The 13,969-nt window shown below is 39.9% G+C and overlaps 1 protein-coding gene across 1 annotated transcript; it reads left to right on the top strand.

Moving 5' to 3' along the window:
- Window positions 1-720: 720 nt before the first annotated feature.
- On the top strand, window positions 721-11,397 carry timeless (timeless circadian clock). Its single transcript, XM_041034249.1, has 30 exons — window positions 721-840; window positions 1,679-1,809; window positions 1,921-2,074; window positions 2,267-2,381; window positions 2,519-2,581; window positions 2,707-2,808; window positions 2,923-3,078; window positions 3,164-3,297; window positions 3,414-3,501; window positions 3,613-3,789; window positions 4,050-4,267; window positions 4,354-4,457; window positions 4,682-4,851; window positions 4,938-5,063; window positions 5,296-5,447; window positions 5,760-5,857; window positions 6,014-6,134; window positions 6,273-6,474; window positions 6,591-6,730; window positions 6,927-7,006; window positions 7,134-7,257; window positions 7,369-7,451; window positions 7,588-7,742; window positions 7,847-8,072; window positions 8,356-8,424; window positions 8,555-8,673; window positions 8,925-9,165; window positions 9,767-9,806; window positions 9,920-9,984; window positions 10,204-11,397. Exons 2-30 carry the CDS (start codon window positions 1,713-1,715, stop codon window positions 10,329-10,331), a joined length of 3,747 nt encoding a protein of 1,248 aa, XP_040890183.1. The 5' UTR covers window positions 721-840; window positions 1,679-1,712; the 3' UTR covers window positions 10,332-11,397.
- The last annotated feature ends 2,572 nt before the right edge of the window (window positions 11,398-13,969 follow it).

The raw sequence follows: 13,969 nt of genomic DNA on the forward strand, positions 1-13,969 counted from the left end.
TTTCTAATAATTATTTCAATTAGGCATGAAATGTCAGTCACAGGTCAATCACAAGAACTTGTCTGTATGCAGGTTTGTAATTAAAAATTTGGTTCATTCATAAAGCTGTTACTTAGTCACTTAGCCAGACAGGTGTAAGGTGGTGTTTATAGTCCAAAAACTTTAGGCAGCTGCTTATAAAAATATATAAAGTTCTTGTTCTTCTTCTTATCTTTTCCTTTAGGTATGCTTGACCATCACCTGTTGGTGCAGAATGACTTCTGCATCTGCATCACATGCAGCCGCTCTTCAGTGATTTAAAAAAAATGATTGATTGATATTTTCCCAACAAGCTTAAACAGAATGGGAACATATATCAAGGTGAAATAGAAAACGACAGTTCAATGTAAATGCACTAAACAAGTACAATAGCAGGACTTGTATCTGCACGATGCTACTATTACTGCCCTGAGTAAAACCTTTCAGGCGACACTGTAGCTCAAACTGCAGGTAAAGTTCACTGACTTCACAAAGTCTGGCTCACCCAGACGTTAACCATGGCCTCAGTCCCAATCTCAACCCTCCTCATCTAAACCCAACACAATTATATCATGGATAAATGTCCCTTATACCGGTACACATCCTCGGTGGGTGCTGCCTGAAACGCTAAACTGAGGGCTCCAAAGTCAGAGATGTGACGACATTCTACATCCGCTGTATTGGCGCGAGACTTGTCAGAGTCGTCGGGTTTGAGAGACAGCAGGGTGAAACCATCGTTATACCGACGGGAACGGACTAAACTTTATACAAAGCCGGCTGCTGAACACGGCACCTGTGGAGTAAGAACATTTAGACCATCAGGTAACTTAGTCTGTGTCGTTTTCTTTCTCTAAACCAAGGCTGAAGTCATAGCGCGGCCAAGCTGCTGTAAACTGAAGCTAACGTTACCTGACGGCTACATAACATTAGCTACCACTGGGTCAGATACTGTAGCTAATATAATCTAATATAAAGTTAAAAGTGTATATTACATATTTGGACTGTAGTTATTGATGCATTAATGTGCATTTCTTTAATGCTGCAGCTGATAAAGGAGGAGCTAATCTTAATTACTCTATATTCCCCTTCAGTCAGTTAGGTTATATCTTAACATTATAATGATACGTCATTATTTGTTGGTTATATTTAGTATTATTGATCGGAATCTGCAAAGTAATTAGAGAGGTAGAAGTATCAATACTTGCCCATAAATTGTGGGGGAGTAGAAGTACAAAGTTTAAAGTACAAGCACCTCATAATTGTACTTGATTACAGTACTTGAGTAAATGTATTTGGTTACTTTCCACCACTGTTAAGTGGTAGTCCTCTGGTTTCCACTGGGTCTATACTGAATATTAAAATGACTAAACTAATGTAGGTAAGTTGAGGATAACTATACGCAGAACTCAAAGTATTCAAACTTCACAAAGTCAGTTAATTAGAAAACCTAACCTGAACAGAACTGAAGATACTCAGTAATGATGAGCGAGATAGACCTTTTCCTAAAAAAACCCCACAAAAATATGAAGTTCATAGTGAAGACAGCTCTGTGTGATGCTTTCCTGATCTTTAGATGGGATTGAATGTTCATCTTTGTATCATACAAAGTATCATACATTTGTGTATTTGTCTTTCTGTATCCTACTGTGTGGCTGATTAGACCGAACCTTCGCCTTTATTCTTGCTGACGGTGGATGGACTTACTCAGGATGAATTGTGAACTTCTGGCAACTTGCAGTGCCCTCGGCTATCTGGAGGGAGACACCTATCACAAGGAAATAGATTGTCTGGGTGAGTGGTTCTGAAGTGGTAAAAAATATTTACTTGTTATAATGAATGAAGTTATTTATTTTTGTACTAAGAACAAAAGTCCTTTAACTGTTTCCTGTCACTGGTTTGCAGAAAGTGTGAAAGACTTGATCAGGTATTTACGCCATGAAGATGACACCCGTGATGTCCGCCAGCAGCTGGGTGCAGGCCAGATTATACAGAATGACCTTCTACCTATTATCATACAACATGGACAAGATAAAGCCTTATTTGATGCCTGCATCAGGTAAAAATCCTCACAATACAACCTTATTCAGTGCTTTATTGATATGCCAGCAGCAATGTTGCAGTAGATTATTGTCACACTGGTACAAAACATTGTTTTATTGAACATATTGTCGTTGTTTTCAGAAGCTGTAGAAGGTGGTTAATAAGAAAAATGATGTTGGTCACATGACTTTTCTCTGATTTTTCTCAGGCTCATGGTCAACCTCACTCAGCCTGCCATGCTTTGCTTTGGTAAAGTCCCTGATGACCCGGTGTTTAGACATCACTTTTTGCAATTGACATCGCATTTACAAGCCTATAAAGAGGTATTGCCTCCTTTAATTACAATACCACAATTTGTTATACATGTTTTAATAATGTAATAATTATATTTGGACAGTGAACATTGAGGAGATTGATTTTAGCAGGGAAATTAGTATTTTTGTGTCCTCTTAATTTTCAGGCATTTGCCAGTGAAAGGGTGTTTGGTGTTTTAAGTGAGACATTGTACAACCTTTTGCAACTGGTGAGTGTTTTACTGGTAAACATCCTTGCCTCCATCCGACCTGTCTATTAGATTATATCATTAAACCGCTTCTGTTTATTCAAAAGTTCTTCTCATCGCTCCCTGCTCACCTTCGTCTCTTTCAGGACTGGGAGCAGAGACAGGAGGAGGATAACCTGCTAATAGAGAGGATACTGCTGCTGGTTAGGAATGTGCTTCATGTACCTGCAGACCCGTGTGAAGAGAAGGTCTGACTTTAACATGAAAGCCAACGTGATCTTTGCTGTCATAGAGACAAGGCCTTTGTTTTATCTTTCATCTCAGCCAGCTCTAATTCCTCCTCCTCCAATCTCTGTCTCTAGAAAGTGGATGATGATGCCAGCATCCATGACAGGCTGCTGTGGGCCATTCACATGAGTGGTTTTGATGACCTGGTCAAGTTCCTGGCATCGGCACAGAGCGAGCAGCAGTGGAGCATGCATGTGTTGGAAATAATCTCCCTCATGTTCAGAGACCAGGTTAGAAGGAATAATGTTTTGGAGGCGCACAAAGAGATTGCCAGTTTTTTTTTTCTGTGTTTGAGCTCTTCGTCTTTTCCCACAGACCCCGGAAGCTTTGGTGAGCGCTGGTCAGGCTCGTTCAGCGGAAGAGAAGCAGAGAGACTCTCAGGAGCTGGAGGCACTGAGGCAGAAGGAACAGGCAGAGAAACGTTCTCGGACATTACAAAGAGGAACCAGGTGACATACCAGCTGATGTGTTTTTTAGAGCTTTAGAAATACCAATAGACTGAAAAAAAAATATTTTATTCTGTTTCACAATTTGTGTGTGCTTTTTGTCTTTTTTTTTTTCTCAGACACTCTCGTTTTGGAGGGTCCTTTGTAGTTCAAGGTCTCAAGTCAGTTGGAGACAAAGATGTGATCTATCACAGAAATCTACATAATGTGAGTAGTGCAACTCCAAACTTGTATTTAGAGTAGTGGCTTTAAACAAAATTATTTTAATGCAAGTGTCTGTGTTTTTAATTCTTTTTTTATTTTATTTGTTTTTTTTAGTTCAAAAATTATACTCATGACACAGGCAAGACAGTGAGACGTGTTCCCAAGAGGAATCGTCAAGCCAAGGAATGTAAGGACAATCGCCGCTCAGCCTTAAATGTGCGACTCTTCCTGCGAGAGTTTTGTGTGGACTTCTTGGAGAACTGCTACAACCACCTCATGTACCTGGTCAAAGTAAGCCACTGTGTCGTGAATGACTCATTGTATTGCGTTACAAGGTCATCATTTTGACCTCATTCATGTTCGCCTGAAAGTCTGTGACAGATCTGTTTCTAAATTTGTTTTTGAAGTTGTATCTGATGTGTTTTTGTGGAGTAGGATTAAACTGAGTCATACTGCAAGCAAACAGTTGTGGAGCAGTTTTGTAAATTTTTAAGCTGTTTAGACAAAGTACAGTGCCCACAAGACTTTGATTTGCTTTGTGTGTTCTACAGGAAAATCTGATTCGAGAGCAGAGTCAGCAACATGATGAAACCTATTACCTCTGGGCGCTCAGTTTTTTCATGGCCTTCAATCGTGGCAACGGTTTCCGTGCTGACTTAGTTTCTGAGACCATGTCCGTCCGTGCTTTTCACTTCATTGAGCGCAACATCACCAACTACTATGAGATGATGCTGACCGACCGCAAAGAGGCCACGTCCTGGTCCCGCAGGTAAGAAGATCATTTGGAAGCAGGTTGGAGGAAAAATGTCAAATCAGTGAGTTGGCCCCAGAGTGATATCCCTGGTTCTGCTCTAGGATGCACTTGGCTCTAAAGGCATATCAAGAACTGCTGCTGACTGTGAACGAGATGGACCGCTCAGAGGATGAAAGCATCCGTCAGAGTTCCAACGTCATTAAAAGTAAGATGCTCGTAGCTCTAGTTCAGATAGAGTGCTCTTTATTGTGTTTTAAAATGTGAAATGTAGCCTGCTTTTAGGCTAATTTTGAACCCAGTTTTTCACATGAAGTCATCTTTCCATAATGGTTCAAATAAGGATATGATTTTTTTTAAAAAAAAGTCTTGTTTTACATCTGAACGATGAGAATGGGTGAATTGTGTCATCTGTTTATCGTCACTTTCTAGGTAACATATTCTACCTGATGGAGTACAGGGAGATTTTCCTGACCTTGCTGAGGAAGTTTGATGAAACCAGACAGCCTCGCTCTTACCTCAAAGACTTGGTGGAGTCAACACATCTCTTTTTGCGCATGTTAGAACGCTTCTGCAAAGGTCGCAAAAACTTGATGGTTCAAGTAAGTTCTTCTATTCAATTTTTAGTGTGTGCGTGTGAATGTTTGCCTGCTCAAAATATTAATTTCTAGCTGTGTTCTCTCTGCAGAGGAAGAAGGTGAGGCGTAAGAAGTCTCACGTTGAAAAAAATCCATCATTTCCAGATACTAGTCCAGAAGCCCTGGAAAATACCTGGAAGATTGTGGAGGAAGAGCTGAAGGGTTCAGGTTTTCAGGTTAGTGTGAGAATCGGCCTCAAGGGGGAGCAGAGCATAAATCCTTTTGTCTGAGTTTTGGAGTGTTTTAGAGACAGATGATCAGAGGGCAGACTGTGCTTCAAAGAGTTTTGCTTAATAAGGAAACTCTTTAAATATTCCAAAAACATATCAGCAAACATATCAATGAACTGAGTGAACAGGGTCAAATTTACCAGCACTGAATACAGCTTTTTTTGTCTTTTGTGTGCAGTTGTCAGAGTCTTTAACCGAAAGCATCGTGCCGTTCGATGCCACATCTGAAACGCCTCTTGAGGATCAGCGGACTGAGGCAATGGTACGAGTGCAGGATGCCCTGCTGGCTCGACTGGGACCTGAAGCACTGGGACTGCTGCGTGCTGCCAGGTCTGTTAGACTCATCATTATTTTCCTTATCAATTTCATTCCATGCAAAAATTAGCCATCACATGTTCTGACAGCAAAAGGTGACATCTTAAAATGACCAATGACCAACAGTCCAAACCCTAACCTTTATTCAGTTTTAAATAAGACAAACTCAGAAAGGCAATGAATTAATTTTCAGAGTCGTTGCAGATTAATTTTCAGACGGTTAGCTAATTGATTATCTAATTTCAGCTGTAATGCCATCAACACCTCAAACTAATCACAAATCTCTACATCTTTAATTTTTAAAGATTTTCCTCTTGTCCTACTCAGGGAAGTGTGGCCCGAGGGAGATGTGTTTGGATCGGCCGACGTGGAACCTGAAGAGGAACTGGAACTTCTCAAGCAGATCCTGCATGCCAACCTGCCAAGTAAGTTTGTAAAATCATATTAATGATTCTCTGCAATTGGGCTGTATTCAATGATTATTATGAATATCGAGTTGTCTTCGGCTTTAAGATTACCTGTTAGTTGGCTAATTGTTGCAGCGTTACTTTGTACCACAGCATATTACCTTTTGATTTCAGGGTCCTCTCCTCCTGAACCTGTGGTAGAGGAGGATGATGATGGAGTAGAGTTAGAGGAAGAAGAGTTGGAGTCTGTCCAGCTTTCTGAAACCGAGTTCAACTTTCTAGACTTCATCAAGAGGCAAGGAAAACAGTTACAGTAGCTTTCAGTCTCTTAAATATAAGCTTGAAGACTTTAGCCTCTTCCACATGTTCAGCACCTTCAAACATTTTGTGATCTTCCTAACAGGACATGTTACCTTTCTCTAACCCTTCACAGGTTTGCCACCCCCAGTATTGTGCATCCGTACATCCTCCTGTTAAAGTCATACTCAAAAAACACACCTCACACAAACCATTGTATTGTTCGAATGCTGCACCGCCTGGGGGTCGACCTCAAAATGGACGCCCTGCTTTTCCAGCTGTCAGTCTTCAACGTTTTCAACAAAATCCTGAGTGACCCCGCTGCAGCGGCTTACAAGGTACAGTGAAAACACAGGGGAAAATAAACGTTCAGTGTTGTCAAGCAAGCTTTTGGTGACATAAAGTCTACTGTAGATTGGACACAAGAGCTTACCTGTCATACTTTCCTTCACAGGAACTAGTGACCTTTGCCAAGTATGTGCTGAAACATTTCTTTTCACTGGCAGCACAAAACAACAAGGCATATGTTGAACTGCTGTTCTGGAAAAATGTGGGAGCAGTACGTGAGATGACGGAGGGATACACCAAAGAAGAGTTGGTTTCTCTCTTTGTTTTGTATTTCTTTTGCATTAGACTGTGTTTCTACCAGTGTGTGTTGTGTTAAATGTACCATTGTTACCAAGTTATAGGTAAAAGATGCACTTTATTGAAATATATGTTGTGAAACATTCATTACAAACTAGCAATTCTTGGCTTCTGCTGTTTGAAATATTTGTTCTAAACATGTCAGTGGGGGAAAGAAACCAGCATGGACTGAAGAGGAGGAAGAGGAGCTGCGCAAGCTCTATGAGGAGCACCGCCATTCTGAAGGTTTACTTTCCTTTTGGTTGTTGTTTGGGCATCTTTTCTGTCTCTTGTATTAAGTTATATGATGTAGTTGCAGACTATGTACTTAAGTGTAAATGCTGTCAGTGATTGTGTTGATTCTTGTGCTTAGTGCCAGACATAGTGGAGACTTTGCTGCCATTACTCAGCAACAGCACCCGCACTCGGCGCCAGGTAGTGACACAGCTGGTGCATATGGGTCTGGTGGACAATGCTAAGGAACTGAAGAAACAGAAGTATGTACTCTAGAAAGGATGAGTAAATGTAGTGAGCATTTTATTGCAGAGTGGCTTGGTTAATACTCTGTCATGCCACTCTTTCTTTTTTTACCTTCTCCTTTTTGAAAGGAAAGGTACCCGGATTGTCCTTTGGACTGAGGAGCAAGAGGAGGAGCTGCAGATGCTGTTCGAGGAGTACCGAGATTCTGACGGTACTGGACTCATTGTGTTGTGCATGAGAAAATAAACTGGCCTTTCACTGTACCTCAGTCCTTAGTTTCAATTCCTGTACTGAACAGCAGTCTCAGGAACACTTCATGGTGATGAAAAGTAATTGTACTCTCACAGATGTTCTGGGTAATATCCTGAAGAAGCTCACAGCCAAGCGGTCCCGTGCACGCGTGGTGGACAAGCTGCTCAGTATGGGCATGGTGTCTGAGAGACGAGAGCTTTATAAGAAGAGAAGTCGTAATCCTCACGGGAAGAGCTCTGGAAAAGGAATGGTATGGGTAGTCTAGATATACTTATGTCTTTTATACCCCTCATGAAGTATATTTAAAGAAATGGTGTTTCTGCAATAAAGGTAACACTATATTTCCTGCCACAGACTGAGGAAGAGTTCCTAGCAGGACTAACACAAGGTTCTCCAGATGATTCTGTGGACAGAGATGATGAAGAGGATGGAGAGGATGAGTCTGAAGAGAGCGAAGAAGAAGATGAAGAGCAGGAGAGGGAAGAATCACAAAATGGCTTAAGGAGGAGCCAAAGCACGCACTCCAGAGTGGAGAGGAGAGCTGATGTAGGCACCATGGTGAATGCTCTACAACAGCAAGGTGAGACAAACAAGACCAAACTGCCTCAACAGTTTTTACACTTCATGCTCTGTGCTTTCTCCTGCTCCTGCTCACTTTTATTAAAAAGGAAATTGGCAGATGGTGAAATGTAAAATATTTAATATGAATTTTAGAGTAAATTAATTTTTCAGGGTATTACGAGAGCCTGTTTTTATTAGATAAAAACAAGACAATTTCTTATTTACAATTATTTTCAGTTGACTTCCTTATTTATTACACCTGAAATGAAATACTAGTTTCATGTTATGTTGTTGTATAACAGGCATGTCTGGACCCCTGTTGTGGATACAGAATTGTCTGAACAGAACAGCACATGACCGTGAAGAAGATGGTAAGTTCAACTGTCAAACACATTCATAGCAAAAAAAACAAATTGCATTTTGTTGTGTTTTTTTTTTTTTGTTTGTTTTTTTAACTTTGTTATGTGTGAGTATATGAAATCGCTGTGGTCCATTCCCCAGGTTTGTCCCAGCCTGTGCCTCTAGTACCTCTGACAGAGGATAACGAAGAAGCCATGGACAACAAGAGCTTCCAGAGGCTGTTACGCAAACTGGGATTACGTGCACCTGCAAATGAACAGGTGTGTGTGTTCTGTGTTTTGTTTTTTGATTTTTTTTTTTCAGCAATATTTCACTGCCAAATAAGTCATTTCACCTCACACTAATCCACAGCCTTTTAATCTACACAATATTGTTGTTTCTGTGTTTGTTTTCAACATAACTTCTAAATAATGGATAGAACATAGAACATCCTGATGGGAAAATATAATACAGTGTAGTTAACATAAGAAATATTAATTACCAAGGTTATTTTTGGCTGTTTGGTAATCAGGAGTCTTTCTGGAGAATCCCTGCGAAGATCAGCGCACCCCAGCTACGGAGTGCAGCTGCAGCTCTCAGTCCGACAGAGGATGAACCAAGAGGTGGCGAGGAGCAAGACGGGCCCAGGAGTCCATCTGGAGAACCCCAGGAGGAGAGGGAGGAGGAGGAGGTCTCAGGTGAACAGAGAGCTCAGGCTTTGAGAGCTCTGCTTCTCGCACGTAAGAGGAAACATCACACCACAGAACATGCAGGTAAGTGTGGGAATTTCATTATGGCCGCCTTGCCGTGTCAGATTACTCCAGTTAATTACAGCTTTCTCGTGTGGGTAAGCATCAAGTTACATGGCGCACGGAAAATTAGCCTCTTTCGTGGTCTGCTCTGGCTTGTTTAGTAGCCAAGAATATGGTATCAAAAGTGAGTATTATTAAGAGTAAAAAGTCCATGTTTATGCCTCAGTTTCCTGAGAATGTAACAGAAATCCACTGCAGTGCTATAGTTCTCAAAGTGTTGTGTAATTTTGATTGTAAAGAACAGTTAACTGTGGTTTGCATTTCAAAATGCTGAACATAAAAAAGCTGAAAAACATAGCTACAAGGTTAAAAATGGAAAACGTAAAATCACACATAGTAATAAGATTCCTCTGGTGTGTCAGTTTAAAAAACAAAAAAAAAAGCTTAGCTGCCTTAGAAGCAAGATGGGAAATCTTCAAGGCTGGCTAAAACCGGTGGGATATGTTCAAAGCATTAACGGTGCAGCTTTTTACTCCATTTGAAATCTGTTGTACTTAATCTGTTGCTAATTAAGGATGGGTCAAGGATTAAGATGATGTTTTTTTTTCTGCTCCTATGTCAGATTTCACTCCCATTGTGGATACAGAAAGTCCAGCTGAGAGGTGAGATCTCTCCTTACGTGTTGTTTAATCACTTAAGCCAAACCACATATGAGGACTGACTATTTTTAACTTGAAATCTTCTTAATTCTGAATGTTATTTGTGTGCACATCAGGCCCCAAGAGAAGACCTCAGCTAAAAGAAGAAGAAGCAGAGTGTTGGATGATGATAAGGAAAATGGTATTTTACTCACATTGGTGCAAATGAATCCACCTGTGTTTTAATTTGTTAAAACCTGTAAAAGCAAAAACTCAAACAGGTTTAGGTTATTTCTTATATCACACTTGGCTTAACATTTGTGCCACAGCAGTCTGGGACCAGTAATGATCCTCTGACAGCAGTGGTATTTAATCATAACTGAATTTCTGCATTTTGACTCACAATTTTCTCTCCATTCAGAGGATGACTCCACCACTGCGATGGACATGGATGACGATGCTGCAGATTCAGACAGTGAGAATACCTCTGCTCCTGTGAAGCGTAGACGGAAGATGGTCTTAATTGATGACGAGGAAGATGAGGATTAGTGATGTGCTTTAATGGACTGTAAAAACTGAGACATAAAAGTCCCTCGCTTTGCTCTGAGGTGGCTGCAGCTCTCTGGAGGGTCTGAATTCCAGACAGTGGAAACACTATTAATGGAATAACAAACAGCCCAAGAAATAGGCGCTTTGATCTGTTAAACGATTTCACTTTGTTATCTCTTTGGTTAGTAATTGATTTGTACCTTTATGTAGTTAGGGTAAGGGTTAATAAGTTCTGGGTGGTCTTCTATTTGGTAAGTCATTCTTTTTCTCGTTGTGTGACAAAGTTTCACTGGATTTCATTTATAACTTGATTTTATCTTTGGCCTGAAGCTTGTTGCATGTGTACAAATATGTTTATACTTGTCAGTCATTTCCAATTTTGACTTTGGATTTCAGAATAAAATTTCTGTCCACTGATTAATAAAAAAAAAGCACTGTTGTCAAAGTAGTGGCCCACTGCTCTGTTTTCCCCCCCTCTTTTTCTCTTGCACTGCATTATCTAAACACTAGAGGGCACTTAAATGTTGAATGGTTACCTTTGATGATTACTATGATATGTGTCATATGTAGAATATCCCATTAGAACTCTTTAATGTGCTGTATATTACTTTAAAATGTAGTTTTAAACAAAAATTTACCAGTGTTCCTCTGCAGTGAGTGAGGACAGGCTCAGGACAGATCAAGACCTCTGTCTTATATCTAACTCGCACTTCTGCATAAATGCCATGAACAAATGTCTTTTGCTAGAGCTCTCTTCAACACAGTGATCCTGGTCTCTGAGAATGTCTGCAGTTGCTGCCTGTAGTCGTCCACGTTTTCCAGCTGTGTTGGAGGTGGTCTCTCGTCCTCACATCTGGACCACGTTAGTAACTTCCTGTCACAGCATCTGCTCTGCCCCCATCCCACACAGCCGGAGGCAGACCTGACAATCTACAGATACTGCTGTGAGTTAAGCATGTGTGCACAATGGTGGATGGGAGCTGTTCATGAAGCTAAGAGGTTAAAGGGATATCACTTCCTCTGTACAGAGAAATGTTTAACATGTCTCCATGAATTTTAAGCTAAACCAGGCTTGGACAGTCTGTGTATTCAACATACAGGGATGACTCAGTGTTTTGTAACCAGAACATAAAAGGGAAGGCCTGGAGGCTGTATTGCAATCATGTGAACAACAGATGCATTATGCCAGTCATTAAACTGAGCAGAGTAAATAGAAACCATGTTTTGGTTAATGGAAAGGGAACCTGGTGTTTCATTTAAAAGCTACAGAGAGTGACAAAAATCACCCTTGAGTTTTTGGGTTGACACATTTTCTTCAGCTGTTCCATTTTTATACTCAAAACTTCAGTTCAAATATGATGCTTAGGTTAAAACGTCAAGGTTTTTAGTTGAGAAAACAGTCATTTAGTGGCTTTGCTGCTGTAGGTTACCTTAGTATACCAGAGAAATCTAATTCTTTCTCTGGTAAGTTCTCTGTGAAACATACTTGTCTGTTCAGTTGTGCAGGGGTGAAAAAAAATCTACCTGATTTCTTTGTCACACAAATGATGTTCCCCAGAACTCGCTTGTAGTGAAGCTGAGGTACATGTCGAAACACATCAAGAGGCACATGTGTGTAAGAAGTATTTCATTTGGGATTGTTGGAAATTTCTCACAAGTTCAAGGTGGGGTTTTTGTTGTTGTTGTTGTTGTTTTTTGCCTCTGCTTTGTTTGCTTTTGTTTATTTATGGATTACAGTAAAGAGTTGTGACTAAGTCTTTTCACTTGAAAGGAGAGAACTCTTTATTCTTTACTCAGAAGTACTTAATACTTGATGCTTATCCAACAGAGGAATATGAAATTTGAGTATGGAGATTGTCAACAATGGCTTCAGTTCTTCAGCAAAAGAAATGAAGAATGGTTCAGTTTTTCGCTTATTAAATCAACTGCTTCTTGCATTCCCAGCAGTGTGGTGAAACACTTGTCTATTGCTAAATCTTCCTGGAAATGCATTTGCATGATGTACCAGTAAATTATCAAGTTAGAAGGATATTTTAAGAAGCATAGGTATGCCAGAGTAATAATCCATTATCTTTATGATCTGCTCAGTCAAGTCAAACCTGACTGGGTAGATCATAAAATAATCTCCAGGTGTAAATGTAAACAGCCTGACAGTGGTAAACACTGAACACATGGGTGTAGCTGTTAGCTGTTGAACTGTTACTGTTGTGGCCATACCGTCTACGTTTGTTGTTATAAATAAATAAGATTCTGTCCCTGGCAGAAACAGCCACCTCCTCCTCCACGATACCCTGTGGAGGGGAATGAAGTGCTCAAACAGTCCCAGCACGCACAGCTGCTGCTCATTCCCTCTGAGTGTACCAGCAAAATCCACAAGGCCCTGTGTCACCCAGTTGGTGTGTTGCTGAACACAGTGAATACCCAGTCTTCTTCAGTGTGTAACTGTATGAGTATGGTATTTAGGAAAGAATGAGTTTGCCTGTAATTTGCCTGAATGTGAGTCCACCTTCACATTCAAATGTCTTAACATGTGAAGCTCATTACAGCCCTAGATCAAACAGTTTTATGTGTTAGTTTTCAATGACTTATCTATTGTTGATTAATAGTAAAGTCATTATTAGAGGATAAAGAGTGTCACAAAGTATGCAGCTACAAATGTTAATAAGTAATTACTAATAAGCGCAAGCCAACAGCAAAAGTTAGTAAGTTATCTCTAGTTATAAATATTAATAAGTTAATAATAATGAATTTTAATTGTCTGTGTTTATTTTTTTGTTGTGTACTCTAAGACTCCCTGGAAAGCAGGCATTCTTGAGTGGATCATCCTGGAGAAATAAAGTCACATCATTAGTTGCTAATTTTATTTGATAATAATAATATTTAATAAATAGATTTTTGCTTAGAAGCACTTTCCCAGAAGATTAGGAGCCGTACTGTGTTATCAATGATTTACTTGTTGAACTAAAAAGCTACAAACAATATCCAGCTGGAGGAGGTTAAATGCAAAAAACAGAAAACCTGGCTATTCAAAATGTGTTCCTGTTGGTTTAAGCACTCTATTAGGCTTTAGCAACTTTATCTATTAACTTTTATTTATTAACCATTAGTAACGCCATTAATTAAATTCTATATAAAGAGCACTTTATTAGATGGTGGTGCTGTTAACATTAACAGGCCTATACTATGTTCTCAGAGGCATATTCTGTGAAAAAGAATGTATGTAAATAACCTTACAAGGTTCTGCATTGATGGTCTGTTGTGACTCCTGTCTACTCATTATTGTTTCCCATGTCCAACTGAGAACAAAAAAAGAAAACCCCCTGTAACTGAATCAGTTTATTACCATTGCCTGATTAACCTGTTAAGGGGCCCCTTGGCAAAAACTGATTCCACTGACCTGTAACCTGAATATTAACACTGCACTCTCCATGTTCCTATTAAGTCCTGAGCAATCAGACTTCGTGTGCTGAAACAATACTTAACGTGTCTTAGTTTGTGGTGATTTAATTAAACATAACTTTTTTTTTAAGAATGCGCTCCATGTGATGATCAGTTAATAAAGGTCTTAAAACTAGAGTTTCACAAAGGGCCGGTCCACAAGCCAGGGCCAGATAATTAGGCTAATTAATAAAGCGTGA

This window comes from Toxotes jaculatrix, chromosome 3, assembly GCF_017976425.1.
Source record: "Toxotes jaculatrix isolate fToxJac2 chromosome 3, fToxJac2.pri, whole genome shotgun sequence".
In the NCBI taxonomy this organism is placed as follows: domain Eukaryota; kingdom Metazoa; phylum Chordata; class Actinopteri; family Toxotidae; genus Toxotes; species Toxotes jaculatrix.

Coding starts and splice junctions, on each gene's coding strand:
- timeless (XM_041034249.1), top strand. CDS start 1,713: ATGGACTTACTCAGGATGAATTGTGAACTTCTGGCAACTTGCAGTGCC. Junction 6,135..6,272: donor TTTCTAGACTTCATCAAGAG/GCAAGGAAAACA, acceptor AACCCTTCACAG/GTTTGCCACCCCCAGTATTG. Junction 7,452..7,587: donor GGAGTACCGAGATTCTGACG/GTACTGGACTCA, acceptor GTACTCTCACAG/ATGTTCTGGGTAATATCCTG.